General features: G+C 47.1%; 1 protein-coding gene across 1 annotated transcript in view; it reads left to right on the forward strand.

The window, feature by feature from the left end:
- angpt1 (angiopoietin 1) overlaps nt 1-13022 on the forward strand; it is a 65561-nt gene extending 52539 nt beyond the window's left edge. The window contains exons 8-9 of the mRNA XM_008292380.1: nt 5046-5176; nt 11686-13022. Coding sequence (XP_008290602.1) covers nt 5046-5176; nt 11686-11849 — 295 coding nt within the window. The 3' untranslated portion in view covers nt 11850-13022. The remainder of the gene's footprint in view (nt 1-5045; nt 5177-11685) is intronic.
- Nucleotides 13023-13940: the final 918 nt, after the last annotated feature.

Consider the following 13940-nt stretch of genomic DNA (forward strand, 5'->3'; position numbering starts at 1 on the left):
ACAGACAGACAGACAGACAGACAGACAGACAGATAGATAGATAGATAGATAGATAGATAGATAGATAGATAGATAGATGGATCAGGAGTTGAACTGTGAGGTGTTCTAACCTCAGCAGAGGATCTTACCCACTTGGTCCTTTACTGTCTTGTCAGCGAACACTGAGAAAAGCTTTCATGTGGCTGCAGCTGTCCAACTCCTAGAAGCTGGTTGGACACCTCTGTGGCCTCGTGGTAGGAAACCAACCATCGGTCGGGGTGATTAACCTCTGCAACCGGCCAATCAGACGGCAGCTCGGCAGGCTAATGGCTGCCAGGTGTGGAGCTGCACACGCTCAGTCGACTCGGCCGCCGCCTCCACGTGCGGACATGAAAGAAGGCGAGAGCAGATCTGACTCCTGTGATCCTTCATCTGTGTCCTCTCCTCTTAGATTCTATCAGATTCACAAACCTCCTCACAGGAATCTGTCCCAGAGGCGACCATCTGAAACCCAAACTCTGCTCTGGGCAGCACAAGAGAAAAACTACAAACATGTCGCATGCAGCTGTAATCCAGCAGATGTGCCGTGACTCCTCTCTGCTTTGCATTAGCAGCGTTTCTACATACATCAGGACAGATTTATGTCCAGCATGCTTTCTAGGGAGAACACTTCATCGTACATATGTGATGTTGCTCCAATGAAGAACAACTGGTGCATCGACGGGTTCTGACCACAGCGTGAAGCCTTCTCTGCAGCCTTGAGGTTGTTGCTCCAGTCTGATAACGTGTCAGTCAGCGTAACCCAGTTTTCCTTGGCTTCGCTCTCAGATAAACACATCGCTGCCACCCGATAGCTCACCTGATCTGCTCCCACTTCATTCCCACGTACGCCGCTCTGAGCACAGATTCATTATGACTGAAACTGAATCTGTGTCGAGGCTTTGAAGCTCGTTAAAGTTCACCCAGATCACACAGAAGAAATCTAGTTTAGCCTTAGTGGTGTTTAATCATGCAGGAAGTTTGGGTTTTACTGGTTCAGACGGATCTCCTTCACAGACGTCTGAGACGATGAGGCCGAGAGACATTCAGGATAATCGCCTGAGAAAAGCTGACAGCACAAACAGTGGTCCACTTCTGTACAGTCTGAGCTCTTAGTGTTAATTAAACACTCATCTGGCTTTGTGTGACCACATGGTGCTGCAGCTGTAATGAAAACTGTCATTTTTATAGGAACACATCCCAGAATAAGTCACACCAAGACCCTGAAACTGGAAACCTACCGCGTTATATCAGAGAGAGAAGCCCAGCGGTCCAAGGAAACAGGATAAACTCTTGTTTTTGACAACAAAAATCTACACTTCAGGTTTCTGGTTGCACCTTTACCAGAACACAGTTTACCTGCAGTGTGTGGAATCTTCTATCTGACGTTTGAGACGGAGTGTTCAGCGAACTGCCAGGTAACCTTTATATTCAGTCCACAGTGAGTAGAGACAGTCTGATGGGAGACTGAGCTCCTCTCAGGGTGGAGCTGGAGGTGTTTCTGTCTCCATCATCCATCCATCCATCCATCATCTCTACACCTTAATCCTCACCAGGGTCATGGGGGGCGGAGCCTATCCCAGCTGACTCAGGGTGAAGGCAGGTTCACCTGGACAGGTAACCAGTCTATCACAGGGCTACACTTAGAGACAGACAACCAAGCACACTCACATTCACACCTACGGACAATTTACAATCACCAATTAACCTCAGCATGTTTCTGGACTGTGGGAGGAAGCCGGAGAACCCGGAGAGAACCCACGCTGCACGGGGAGAACATGGAGACTCCACGCAGAAAGATCCCGGGTGTCCTCACCGGGACGCCAACCGGCGACCTTCTAGCTGTGAGGCCACGGTGCTAACCACTGATCCACCTGCAGCCCCCGTCTCCATGATACAAACAGCTGTCCAGTGTAGCAGAACATCACAGTCCTGCAGATAACAGAATATCTGGATGTGCTGGACAGAGACAGAAACGCTCCAGCAGTGTTGTTCAGATGATAGTTTGAGTTCTTCTTCTGGTGTTTCCCTGGTGGACCACTGGTCCATCACGTCCTGTAACGTCCATGCTGGTGCTGCACGCTTCATTCTCTCCACACGGCCAGCAGCTGTTGTTCAGGCAGCGTGTTTCTGACAAACTTTAAACTTTGTGCAGAATCCCTCCTCATGCCGAGTCGCTGTTCCCGTCCTGAAGGTGAAGCTTGACGGCCGGGCTGAGCATAGCGCGCTAACTTTAGCAGCTATACGTAGCATTTCAATGGTGTTATTTCAGCAGCTGCCGTGTGCTGCTGTCAGACCTCCGGCACAATGACAGCAGCTAATGTTAGCGCTCCGTTTATAGGTCGCTAAATTAGATAAGTGTCAGATGTTTAGAGGGAATTACAGCAACAGACATCAACTGGAAAACAAGAAACCTGCTGCAGGTGAACTGGAAAATGTATTTTTGTGAGTCAGGTGAACTGAATCTTGTGACGTTCTGACTTGTAGAAATATGTGGAAAGACCAGAAACATCAGAGCCGCCAGAACAATATTAAAGAATTTAAATGGAACAACACCAGCGCCTTCCCCAGAGGTGTTGCTGAGTGAAACCAAATGATCCCCCCCAGGAAGAACGCTGTGGTTCCTAATGAGCCCTGACCAGCCTCATTACTGAGTTCCTTTAAAGGTCGTTATACAAAACACAGTAAATCAATCATCAGCTGGTTCTGTATCTGCAGGAACTTTATGATCAGAGTTCTACCTTCAGACTGGGAGTGTTTCCAGACTTCCAGGCCCTTGAAGTCCACAGAGGAGGGTCCAGATGACTGAGACACCTGGATGGATGTAGAACTGATCTGGTGTCAGGTTCTAGCAGAACCCAGATGTGTTCTTCCTCCTAAATGTCATGTGTCTATCTGCTGTACTGATGAAGTTCTGAGGCTCAGAAATGATGGAAAAAGTCCATTAAAGTGATCAATCTGGACCCTCCTCTGTGGACTTCAAGGACCTGGACCTCTGGAACATTCACAGTCTGAAGGTAGAACTCTGGTCAGTGGATAAAGGTGCTGCGGATACAGAACCAGATGTTCTGAGGAGGAACTTTGAGGTTTCGGGTTGACTTTATGAGGAGCTGTTTGTCCTCAGATACTTCCCTCGCTGTGAATGAGTCTGTGGGTTTTCTCTCTCTGGCCTCAGCAGAAGCGTGTCTTCCTCTTGACTTCATCTCTTGGCTCATCTCTGGATTACTCCACTTATCATGCGAGTGCTTAATGGACCCGGACAGGAAAAACTGCAGCTGTCAGTTGTTGGTCTGGTAAATATGCAGCGCAGCCGGTAAACACAGCCGCAGACTATTTAAAGCAGCCTGTCAAAGTGTCACCATGGAAGCCCGTCCAGATGATGTGTCCTGGCGATCCATCAGCGCACATCATCAGAGCTCTACAGGAAAGCCTGTTGTTCCTCTGAGCCCGGTCTGAGTCTCCAGAACCAGGATTCAGCTGATGGACGTTGTGTTGTTTGTTCGTGAGGCGGTGTTTGGGGACGTGAGTTTACTCTGAGCTGGAAAACATCTCAGGACATCTGCTGCCTCGCAGACACCAGATAAAACATCCAGTGCAGCCTGTGAAGTCCTCACAGAACCTCATCAGACCATCCTCTGACTGGACCCGGCTCCGCTCGGTGGACGTTCCCACACTCAGGCATTTACACAGCTGTCCAAATACAGGAGTCCTTCAGCTGAGATGTTCCACCTGAGGCCTCCAAAGTTTCATCGTCCCCCGAAAGATGCTAAACGTCGTTTATGCATTTGTTCGTTTCTCATCAGAAAGCTGGACACTGGAGTTCAGAACCCGGCCTGCTGCTCCCTGGAGTCCAGAAACGAGCTCAGAGGATCGCTCCCACAGTCACTGTGCTAATTATAATAATAATAATAATAATAATAAGAGGAGAGTCCAGCGCTGCACTCATCTGACTGAAGCACAGAACACAGACGTAGGAGAACACGAGCTGCAGCAGAATGAATGTTCTCCTGCAGAACGTCACCCAGCAGGTCGCCTCCAGACTCAGCGCTGGTTTAAAATGTGTGATTCTGAGCATGGAGGTTCTGAAGGATCCAGTTCATCAGAGTCCTGCTGCTGGTCTGTCGTGTCCACAACATTCAGTCCTGGACTGTAAAAAACCAAATAAAGGTTCAAACTTTGAGTTTACTGATTTTCTGTAGTTTGTTAAACTACAGATAATAAAAGAAGCATTAATTAATCTGTTAAACACCAGAAAACAGTTGAACCTGTAGAGAACAGTCCATCTATCTGCTCTGTGGTCATGTTTGTGTTTGTCAGTAAAAAACCTGAATGTGTTGGTATTTGAAGGAAGGTTTGTGTATATTAAAGATTAAAAGATGATTTTACTGATATTTCCTGTTGTGTTAAATTACAGATAATAACCAGGAAAGTAATTTAAAACTTTATTAATTTACATTTTGACTGTAAAAGACAAAAAAATGACACAAACTGTTAATAAAATATAGTCATTTATTTATTTTAACGTGTGGCTGAATATTTAAATCAGCTAAAAATCCTCTCATTTAAACCTATTTGTCGTCGTAGTTTTGACCTGTTTTAGTCATTAGACGTCCTTTAAGGCTCTCAGCACGATGACCTTCGCTGCTCGTTAAAGCTGAATGAGCAGCAGCAGCAGCGCCCCCTGCAGGTTCTTTATCCTCCTCTGATGAGCAACCAAAACGCTTCATGACACAAAAATGTGGCGTCGTGACAATGAGGCCGAGCGGCAGGAGGTCCGGAGGAGAAATACGAGCGGGTCGGACTCCAGACGAGCAGCTTTTTGAGCTCTTTGCTGAGCGGCGTCTGCGTTTAACGGCTCGGTCTGTTGTCACGCTTTAGATTCACATCCTGCAGACGGAGATGGGATTCCCAGACGCTCCTCACTCTGCTGCCTCCACGCTTCACCTTATAGTCTGTGTTCATGTTGTTCCAGGTGTTGGAGCTCTGACACAACAGAGACATAAACAGCTGCCCTGGTTGTGTTTCAGGCTGTTCCTGAAGAGCCACAGTGGGACTGCAGGCCGGCAGAGCAGCCTGGTGATCCACGGAGCCGACTTCAGCACCAAGGACATGGACAACGACAACTGCATGTGCAAGTGTGCGCTGATGCTGACCGGCGGTAAGACATTCACCTCCAGCCTCGGTGCTGGTTCTGCAGCCTGCTAACAGTCTGCTAGCATGAATCAGAGGCGACTCACAGGAACGTTTCTGCAGGAAAGTCCAACAAACCAACATTTTCATGCTTCATTTGGTGCCGAGGCCTGAAGTGTGGTTCATACAACCACCTGTAGACGTGCAGCAGGTTCAGAAGCAGGAGGCTGTGGTTGGACTGGGCGGCTCCCAGTCGCTTGTAACTGAAATGTTGTGGAAGTAGAAGAAAGAGAGACACTGGTTTGTCTTTTTTCCAAAAAGAAATGTCAGTTTCTGTCTCATCCTTTCAGGTTCTGTCAGTTTATCTGATTTGTTGGTAAAGAAAGACATGAACTAGCGGCTGAAGAGCTCAGGTGATGCTTTTTGTTGTTTTACTTTGTTTAGTGTTGCAGCTTGTTGTGCATGTAGGAGAGAGTTTAATGAAACAGAACCACCGAGGTTCAGCCCGTCAGTGGCCTCACATTGAAACAGACGAGTGAACTGAACATGAAAACAGAAGGAAAGTTAACAAACCCAAAAAAGAAACGGTGAAGCGAGCCCCAGAAGCCAAGGCCCGGTCCGATGTCACCGTCTAATTAAACACACATATGAAGGCTCAGTGTGTTCTCAGGTTATGAACAAGATGTTTGACTGCAGTTAAAACTCAGCTGTTGAGACGTTAAAACATCACAAAAGAGACACGAGCGCCTCAGTGCAGCACAAACAAGATAACAGATATCATAACAGAGCATGTTTGTGTCTCTGAGACGTCTGCAGCAATAAATGTCCTCCAACGTAAATAAGAGTCCATTAGTGTCCAATATTTAGAAAATCTGAATTCAGCTTCACACTGAAACCCTGCGTCACATCCAGTGATGCAGCTTCTACAGACTTTACCTGCAGGTGTGTGTCCGCTGTGGGTCAGCAGATGTCGGGTCGGTTGTGTTTGTTGTCAGCAGCTGGTTCTGGATCCTCACTTCCTGGAGCTCCATCACGTTCAGACTTTGGTTTCACATCTGCTGCTTTAGAAACGCCTGCCGGGTTTAGTTTCACTTTCATTTAGTCTGAAGTTTGTACCAGAGCCATCAGAACCGGTACAGACCCAATGCTAGCTGAACCGTCGCTACCGGAGCCGTCAGAACCAGCTGCAGACCCAATGCTAGCTGAACCGTCGCTACCGGAGCCATCAGAACCAGCTACAGACCCAACACTCGCTGAACCGTCGCTACTGGAGTCAGCTGAGAACCAGCAGACTGTGGTGACGGTGGAGGATCTTCAAGCTCCAGTTGGTCTGAAATCACCAAAACTATGAGGTTGACATGAGAGCAGAACCAGAACACGGAGCAGCACCAGCCATCACATGGAGTCTTGGAGTTCTGTTTTTGGTCTCAAACAGCTCCTGAGCAGCTAAACTCTCAGGTGTCAGATCTGTTTAGAACGTCTAAATAACTAAAGTCCAACAACAAACGTAAATAAAAACACACATTAAACGTTCCACAGGCTCCAGACTCCCTAAAACCAACGTCTTCCTTGCTGTGACCCACTGGCAGACCTGAGATCCATCTCAGTGGTCAAACATCTGGAGCACCTGGACTGAAGTCAAACATTTTAACATGTATTTTGAGTAGCTGCAGGAAAATTCATCAAATTTCAGGCTAGAAGACGTTTTGGGTGTTTTTGCCTTCAAACGTCTAAACGGTTAAATTTGACCTGAACAGTCTGTAAAGGGTCAACTACCGTAATGTCTGGACTATAGAGGCACCTGAATATAAGCTCCACCCACTGACTCTAAACAGGAAACCAGGTGTGTTCATATCCAGGCTGCTCTGGTCTCTAAGCTGCAGGTGTCCACGTTGGAACATGAGATATTTACACAGAAAGATGTTTTAACCTTTAATTAAATGCGTAGCGGTAACATCCACAGATACGTACCGTAGAGGCTTTTTTCTGAACACTTCCTGTAACACGGCTGGTTAAGGAAATAAAACTCCAGCAGCTACCAGGAAAAGTCCCTGATGGCTATCTTCATCTTCCTCCTGCACTAAAACCACTAAAGTCGTCTTCTTCAGTGTCTTCAGGAGCTGAACAGCCTCAGAATCACTTCATCACTTCCTCAGTCTCTCTGTCGTCGTCGCTCTCAGCCTCACTTTGGTCTCCAGGTGAATTCGTACAAATCCATAAATTAGTCTCATCGTTGTTTAAGCCGCAGCGTTCAGAGCGTGTGAATAAAGTAGCAGCTTCTAGTCCAGACATTACGGTAACAGGAAGTGAAACACTTTGTCTCCTGAACAGCTCCAACCACCACCTGTCAGAACTTTTAGTGTTTCATTTCCTGTCTGACGTCTTTGAGCAACGTTGCTGCGTTGCCAGATCTCAGCAACGTTTCACCGAGCAGCAGGAAACTGTTGAAGCTCCAGACGGGTCTGAGCAGAACCATCCACCCAACACAAGTTCAGTTGGAGACGAGGTTCGGCTGTTCCAGAGGTCTTCTCTCCGTCTTTATGACCAGTGTTCACGGTCCGCTCAGTATCTGGGTCACGGCGATCAGAACCGCTACTTTAACATCCATCTGCACCTCTTAGTCGTCGCTGTGCAGCCGGTCCAGTTGGAGCCGGGCGCCGTGTAAAGAGGTCCGGGCGGCGCCCCAAGTGTCAGACAGATTTAAAGTGACTGTAAACGGAGCCGCTGACCTCCGAGGTTCTGACCTGGTTCTAATCAAGCATCTCTGAGCGCAGATTTAAGATCAGCTCTGAGTCACCGCCGCCGCTGGCAGGCAGCTGGCACCCGACCCGCCGTCAGCGCCCCGCCGGGCCTGATTCACGGCCTGCACACATCCAGGCAGAACCGGCTGGTCCGAACCCAGCGCTGCCCCGTTTATCACCTGATTTATCCTCCTCGTTCATGAGAGCCGGGCTGACTCGGAATGACGTAAGGTTCTGGAACAACAAGAGGAACTACACGAGGACGAGACCCGGATCAGAACACAGAACCAGTATATTCACAGCAGCAGGAATCTCTTCAGACCAGAACCCCGGAGGATCGGCGGGGAGCTCGTACTTCATCAGAACTGGACCAGACGGCAGCTTCTGGTTCCTGCTTTGAGCTCGACGTGGATGAAGGACGTCCAGTAAAGCAGCGGGTTGGACAACCAGAACCAGAACAGACGGAGGAGCTCTGAGTTCTGCTGGCTGACTGAGCAGCGACTCGGCTCCTCACGTTTATTATGATCCAGCATCAGAACACAGAACCAGACGTTTACCACCTCTCAGGCTGAAGCTCGAGTCTCCTTTGAGCCCGGTTCGGTTCTCCACCAGCGTCTGGAGGACACGTCGATGTTCTGGGTCTCGTGGTGTTACGACGAGCAGCAGAACAGAAGAACCATCTTTAATCCTGAACCAGTTCAAACAGGAGGCGATGAAGTCATCGACGGTTCTGCCTGGTGTCAGAACCGGTCTGATTGGGTTTACAGCTTGATTTGGTTAAATTATTGTTGTTCAGCAGTCTTGTGCTGAAGAACACGACAGGAAGAAACCATGAAGAGAAATAAAAACACACATGAAGAAGTCGAACAGAACGAGTCCAAACACTGAGGTTCTGACTCCACAGAGTTATTTATGGTGTCAGTTAATCAGAAGAATCACATCTTAGGGATTAGAACCAACAGAACCACATAAAGCAGGACGACACCGTAGTGAGTCCAGAGCTCAGCTGGATCAGAACATGAAGGATCAGAACATGAAGCCTTCATGTGACTGATTCAGAGCTGAAGTTCTGACCCACTGGAGACCAATCAGAGGAGCAGGCTGTGGGTTTTATTTTATTTTATTTACTTTCTAAAATGTGGAATGTTTTTAGGTTTTTGTTTGTTTCCTTTAATAATATTTGTGTTTTAATTTATTTCTTGATGTTTGTTTGATTCTGTTTTATTTTGATGATTTGTTGATCATTCATTTGCATGTTGGTTTAATTTAAGTTATATTTTTATTTCAATATTTAGTTTTATTTGTTAATTTCATTTATTATATTTGTTATTGTCATTATTATTGATGCAACTACTAATAATAACAGCATCAGTAATAATAATAATGAATAAATCCTGCTCCTCCTATTGGCTCCAGCTGTTGCGCTCCGTGTTGCTGAACATGTGTGTTCGCGGCTGCAGCACTGATAACGTGTAAATTCACACGTGTGTCCGATTACTGCTGGTGATCAGTGAGCTGGGCTGAACCGGCATTTAGATCGACGTGAGTTCTGTCTGATCCACAAACAAACGTGGTGTCCAGGAGGCGCCGAGGTCACCTGAAGGGCTGGAAGGAGGAAACACGACCATGTTCTAAAATAAAATAACATAAAATAACATAAAATAAAGAAGTTGGGATGAAACATGTTCTAATAACACTGAGCTACAGGAATCAGCTTCCATCTTCATTTAAAGGAGTTTTTGAATTAAAATAATTAGGAACTCAATCCTGAGTTCAAGTTTTTAATTAATTGACTCCAGCTGGACTTTAAATCATAAATCATTCTAAATTCATTAGAATATGAAGTTGGACGTCATTAAGTCCACAGAGCTCATTAAACACGGTTCGTTTAGTTTGGCTTCATGTTTATGTAAATCATATTGATTAAATACAGGACAGCGCCTCCTGGTGGTCAACACGAGGAGCTGCAACCTTTACAAACTAAAGCTAAACATTTGTATAACGTTTCAGGACGTTTGAAGCTGCAGGAGTTCAGCTCGTCGCTAACCTGTTAGCTTTTACAGCTTCTGCTGCAAAACTGAAGCGTGTCCGTCGTCCTCGAGCTGAAGTCCAGGTTCACGTTTGTTCACCAACGTAGAACATAAAGACAGAAATGAGTGATCTGAACAACAGGAAGTCATGAATATAAGATGCAGGCTGAACTCTCAGCTCTGTGGAAACCAGAGGGTTTAAAATCAGCTGCAACACGCCGGCGTTCGGTTGAAACGGTCGGACAGCCGCCGTGTTTGGCTCTGAGGACGCTGCAGTTCAGGGAAACGCTGAAATGTGTCGCCTGCCAGCAGAATAAAAGCTTCAGATAGCGTCCCGCTGCAGCAGCTTTAAATAGACGGACGAGAGCAGCAGCAGGTAGCGGCTCGGCCGTGAACCTCCTGACAGCAGATAGCAGCGAAATGTGTCTGAACGGAGGCCAGAGAAACGCTCACCTCCACCAAGGACACGGCGGAGGGTCGAGCAGAGTTCAGTAAAGCCTGGAACAACAAGGACGCAAAGACTTCTCCGTCTGGTTAAACACATCAGAGAACCTTTAATATGTCCCAGATAGAAAGAGTTTATTAAAGCAGAAGGAAACTCGTCTGTCAGGTGTTCAGAGAAGCAGAAAGAAAGACAACAGTCAGATAAAAGTAGGATTCTTTAGTAAAAACCAGGTGAGCTACAGTCAACTAGAACAGAGAAGTCCGGAGTCACACTGACACCGGATGCAGTACGAGTCCACATGGAGGTGAAACATGTAACATGACAAGGACACGTGTCAGCATCAGGGGCAGTCATTCACTTTACCGCAGTGTTTCAAAACAACTTCTGAAGTGATGAGAAGAACCGTTCCAGGTGTTGCTCATGTGAATGACGCTGCTCCACCCTGACATACCGTCGATGAACTTAGCAGCTGAAACTGGAATCATGCACATGAAATATAAATATTGCACATTACATTGAAAAATGCTGACATCCATGAGAGAGTGAACATGAAAATGAACTGTTAGACATATAATGTAAATGTTGCACCTATAGCTGAAGTTTGCACATGAAGCTGAGATTATGCACATGAAAATGGAACACTGAAGATTAAATTAAAACACATGTGTGGGGCGGCCGGACAGCTCAGCGGGTCGGACCGGTGACCCGCGAGCAGCGCTTCAGTTCCCGACCCAGCCAGCAGGTCATCTGCTGGACGTCCTCTCCTCACATCTCTCCGTCACTCATCTGCTGCTCTACACAGAAACACCTTTAAAACAAAAACACTGCTCATGTGTTAAATGTGACACATGATGATGAAATGATGACTGCACAGAGAAACTGACCGTAGAATGAAAAACCTGAAACATTCACTGTTAAAAAATGAAAAGAAAATTCTTGGACATGTAACAGAAACACTGCAGCTGATACTGAGCTGGTTCTGGTAGTTTAATGGTAGCAGCTGGACCTGCTTGAGTTCCTTGAAGACGTTCCACCTCCATCCAAGAGGCTTCATCAGCTCTGACTGACTGGTTGGGAGTTCCACATACTGACATCCTGAAGGAGACATTAACACCTGAGTTTAGGTTTTAATTGGAGGTTTGTGGCTCCTCCCCCTCGTTATGTGAGTCGTTAGTGCTCCTCCTGACCCGGTGGGGTTCGTTCGGGTCTCTGTGGCTACATTAGCTCATGTTGAACCTTCACGGTACTGAGCTGGATTTTGCTCAAGCTGCTGATGATGTGTTGTTGTCCAGATGGTTTATTGTGCTCCTCTTGTGTCCAGGCTGGTGGTTCGACGCCTGCGGTCCGTCCAACCTCAACGGGATGTACTTCACTCACGGCCAGCACGTGGGGAAGCTGAACGGCATCAAGTGGCACTACTTCAAAGGGCCCAGCTACTCGCTGAGGGCCACGGCCATGATGATCCGCCCGCTGGACTTCTCCTAGTCCCGGCTCGGCCCGACCGTCCAGCAGCTACCCGACACATTAGAGGGACGCTTCCTATTTTATCCTCGTTTTGGCCGGGAGCCGCCCGGCGGACCTCTTCCTGAAGCCCAGAGCGGCGGACGTTCTGCACCGGAGCCTTGTTGCCCTCATGGGACTGAGCGTGAGGAAGCAGCACCGAGCCGACCGACAGGACGGAGCCGCCGTGCACACGTCGGTCGGCCGGTTTGGACTCAGCAGAACCACGTCTCTGGGACTTGTTGTCATAACTGGACTCTTGTGGATGAGAGCAGCTAGAAGAGCAGCAGAGACTCTGAAAACCTGCAGGACAGAAACTGTTTTTTTACTCCGGCGTTGCAGCTCATAGGTTCTGCCTCCGCGCTATACTCTGTGTTTGTTCTATTACTGTTTGTTATGCAGCTCGTCTTCGGTACCGTTCAGGCTCTCGTTACGTAAAACGCTCGGTGAGAATCACACAATTATACACCTTCTATTCTGACAGAGTGATTATTTTTAGAGTTCGACATGTGAGGTTATTATTGGACTCGGTTCTGGACTCGGATCTGTTTCTCTTCGCTGCTGGCTGAGAAACGGCTGGAAGCTGCCAAAGCCGGGACCGTGAGCGATCGTTTACCTCCGCCGAGGACGAAAACAGACCAGGATGAATTCAGATGCACGTAATGAGCAGGAGGACGGTCCGGTCGGATACCCAAACCCGAAATAGACGCCACACGCTTCCTCTGATGCTTATATTAAGCCAACAGCGAGCCACGAGGTTCTCCTGTCGGATGCATGACCTCCGACCTGCAGATCATTAAGACCTCCTCCTCCAGAACCTTTCTCATCAGCGTGACAGAGAGGTTCTGTTTCCCATCACAGCAGCTTAGAGAGAGGAAAATAAGAATCAGGGTTGGACCCGAAGCGTGAAGCGACCGACCCGCAACAACAACACGACCTGCTGTCTGTAGAAGTCCAGCTGACGTGTTTGTTAGCGCCGCAGCAGCAGAACTCGCCGGGCGTGTGTGAGCAGCTTCCCTGAGTCCGATGTTGGTTCTGAAGTCGAGCATGAAACAAGTCAGAATAATAACCGTGAACAATGTTGATAACTGTGCTTTACCTCATGGTGCTGTAGATGTGCAGGTGTGTGGCTGGATGAATAAAGCAGCTTCACTCTGAGCTCTCAGCAGTCCGGGTTCTTCATCACAACATCTCCAGCTTGTCTTAAAGATGAGCTCTGAGATAAGGCGGTTCCTCTGTGGGGTTCTGGCCCGGCCCAGGTGCTGCAGCTTGAACCAGCTTTGGTCGTTTGGCTCCTTCAGCGACAGATTAGCGACGTGTGAAGCGACGCTGTCCGGACCCGCAGCGTCGCTCATGTTTCACATTCCTGGGCCTAATCAGAGGTTAAACACATGCCGTCCTTCAGCGCCGGCACCGACCCGACACCTCGCTGGAATGTTCTATAGAGCCGCAGGCAGCCGAGTGTGAAGGAGGTCCACCAACACCTCCCACGGCTCAGACTGGAGCAGGACGGAGCTCCACCAGGTTCAGTCTGAGCAGCCATCGGTCGCCGTGGTGGAGCAGCACCGGCTGTACGCTGGTGTTCATAAACAACAACAACAACAACAACAACAACAACAATAAATAAATATGAAGAAACTATTAATATATGCAAAGAAACGATCAGATTTAAATACTAAATACTTTAATTTCTTATTTTCACACATTGTACAGAAGAAAACACGATTTATTAAAATACAGATTTTTAATGATATTTACAGTTTTTTTCATGTTGTTTTCAGTAAAAATGTAAAATAATATTTTTTTGTGATTTTATGAGATATTAGCTTTAATTTAACAGAACAGGAAAAATCAGTAAAATAACTATTAAACCATTTTATGATCCTTAATTCCCATAATTTTTTATTTCAAATAACAACAAATATAAATATAAATATATACATATATATATGTATGTATGTATATACATATATAAAACATGTGATTTAAACACAGTAGAACAATAAAGATTTAGTCAAATGTAAAAGAACAAACACATAGAAATGTAGATGACTGATGCTGATGTTTCAGTTTTAG

Source organism: Stegastes partitus, unplaced genomic scaffold, assembly GCF_000690725.1.
Source record: "Stegastes partitus isolate 25-593 unplaced genomic scaffold, Stegastes_partitus-1.0.2 Scaffold806, whole genome shotgun sequence".
In the NCBI taxonomy this organism is placed as follows: domain Eukaryota; kingdom Metazoa; phylum Chordata; class Actinopteri; family Pomacentridae; genus Stegastes; species Stegastes partitus.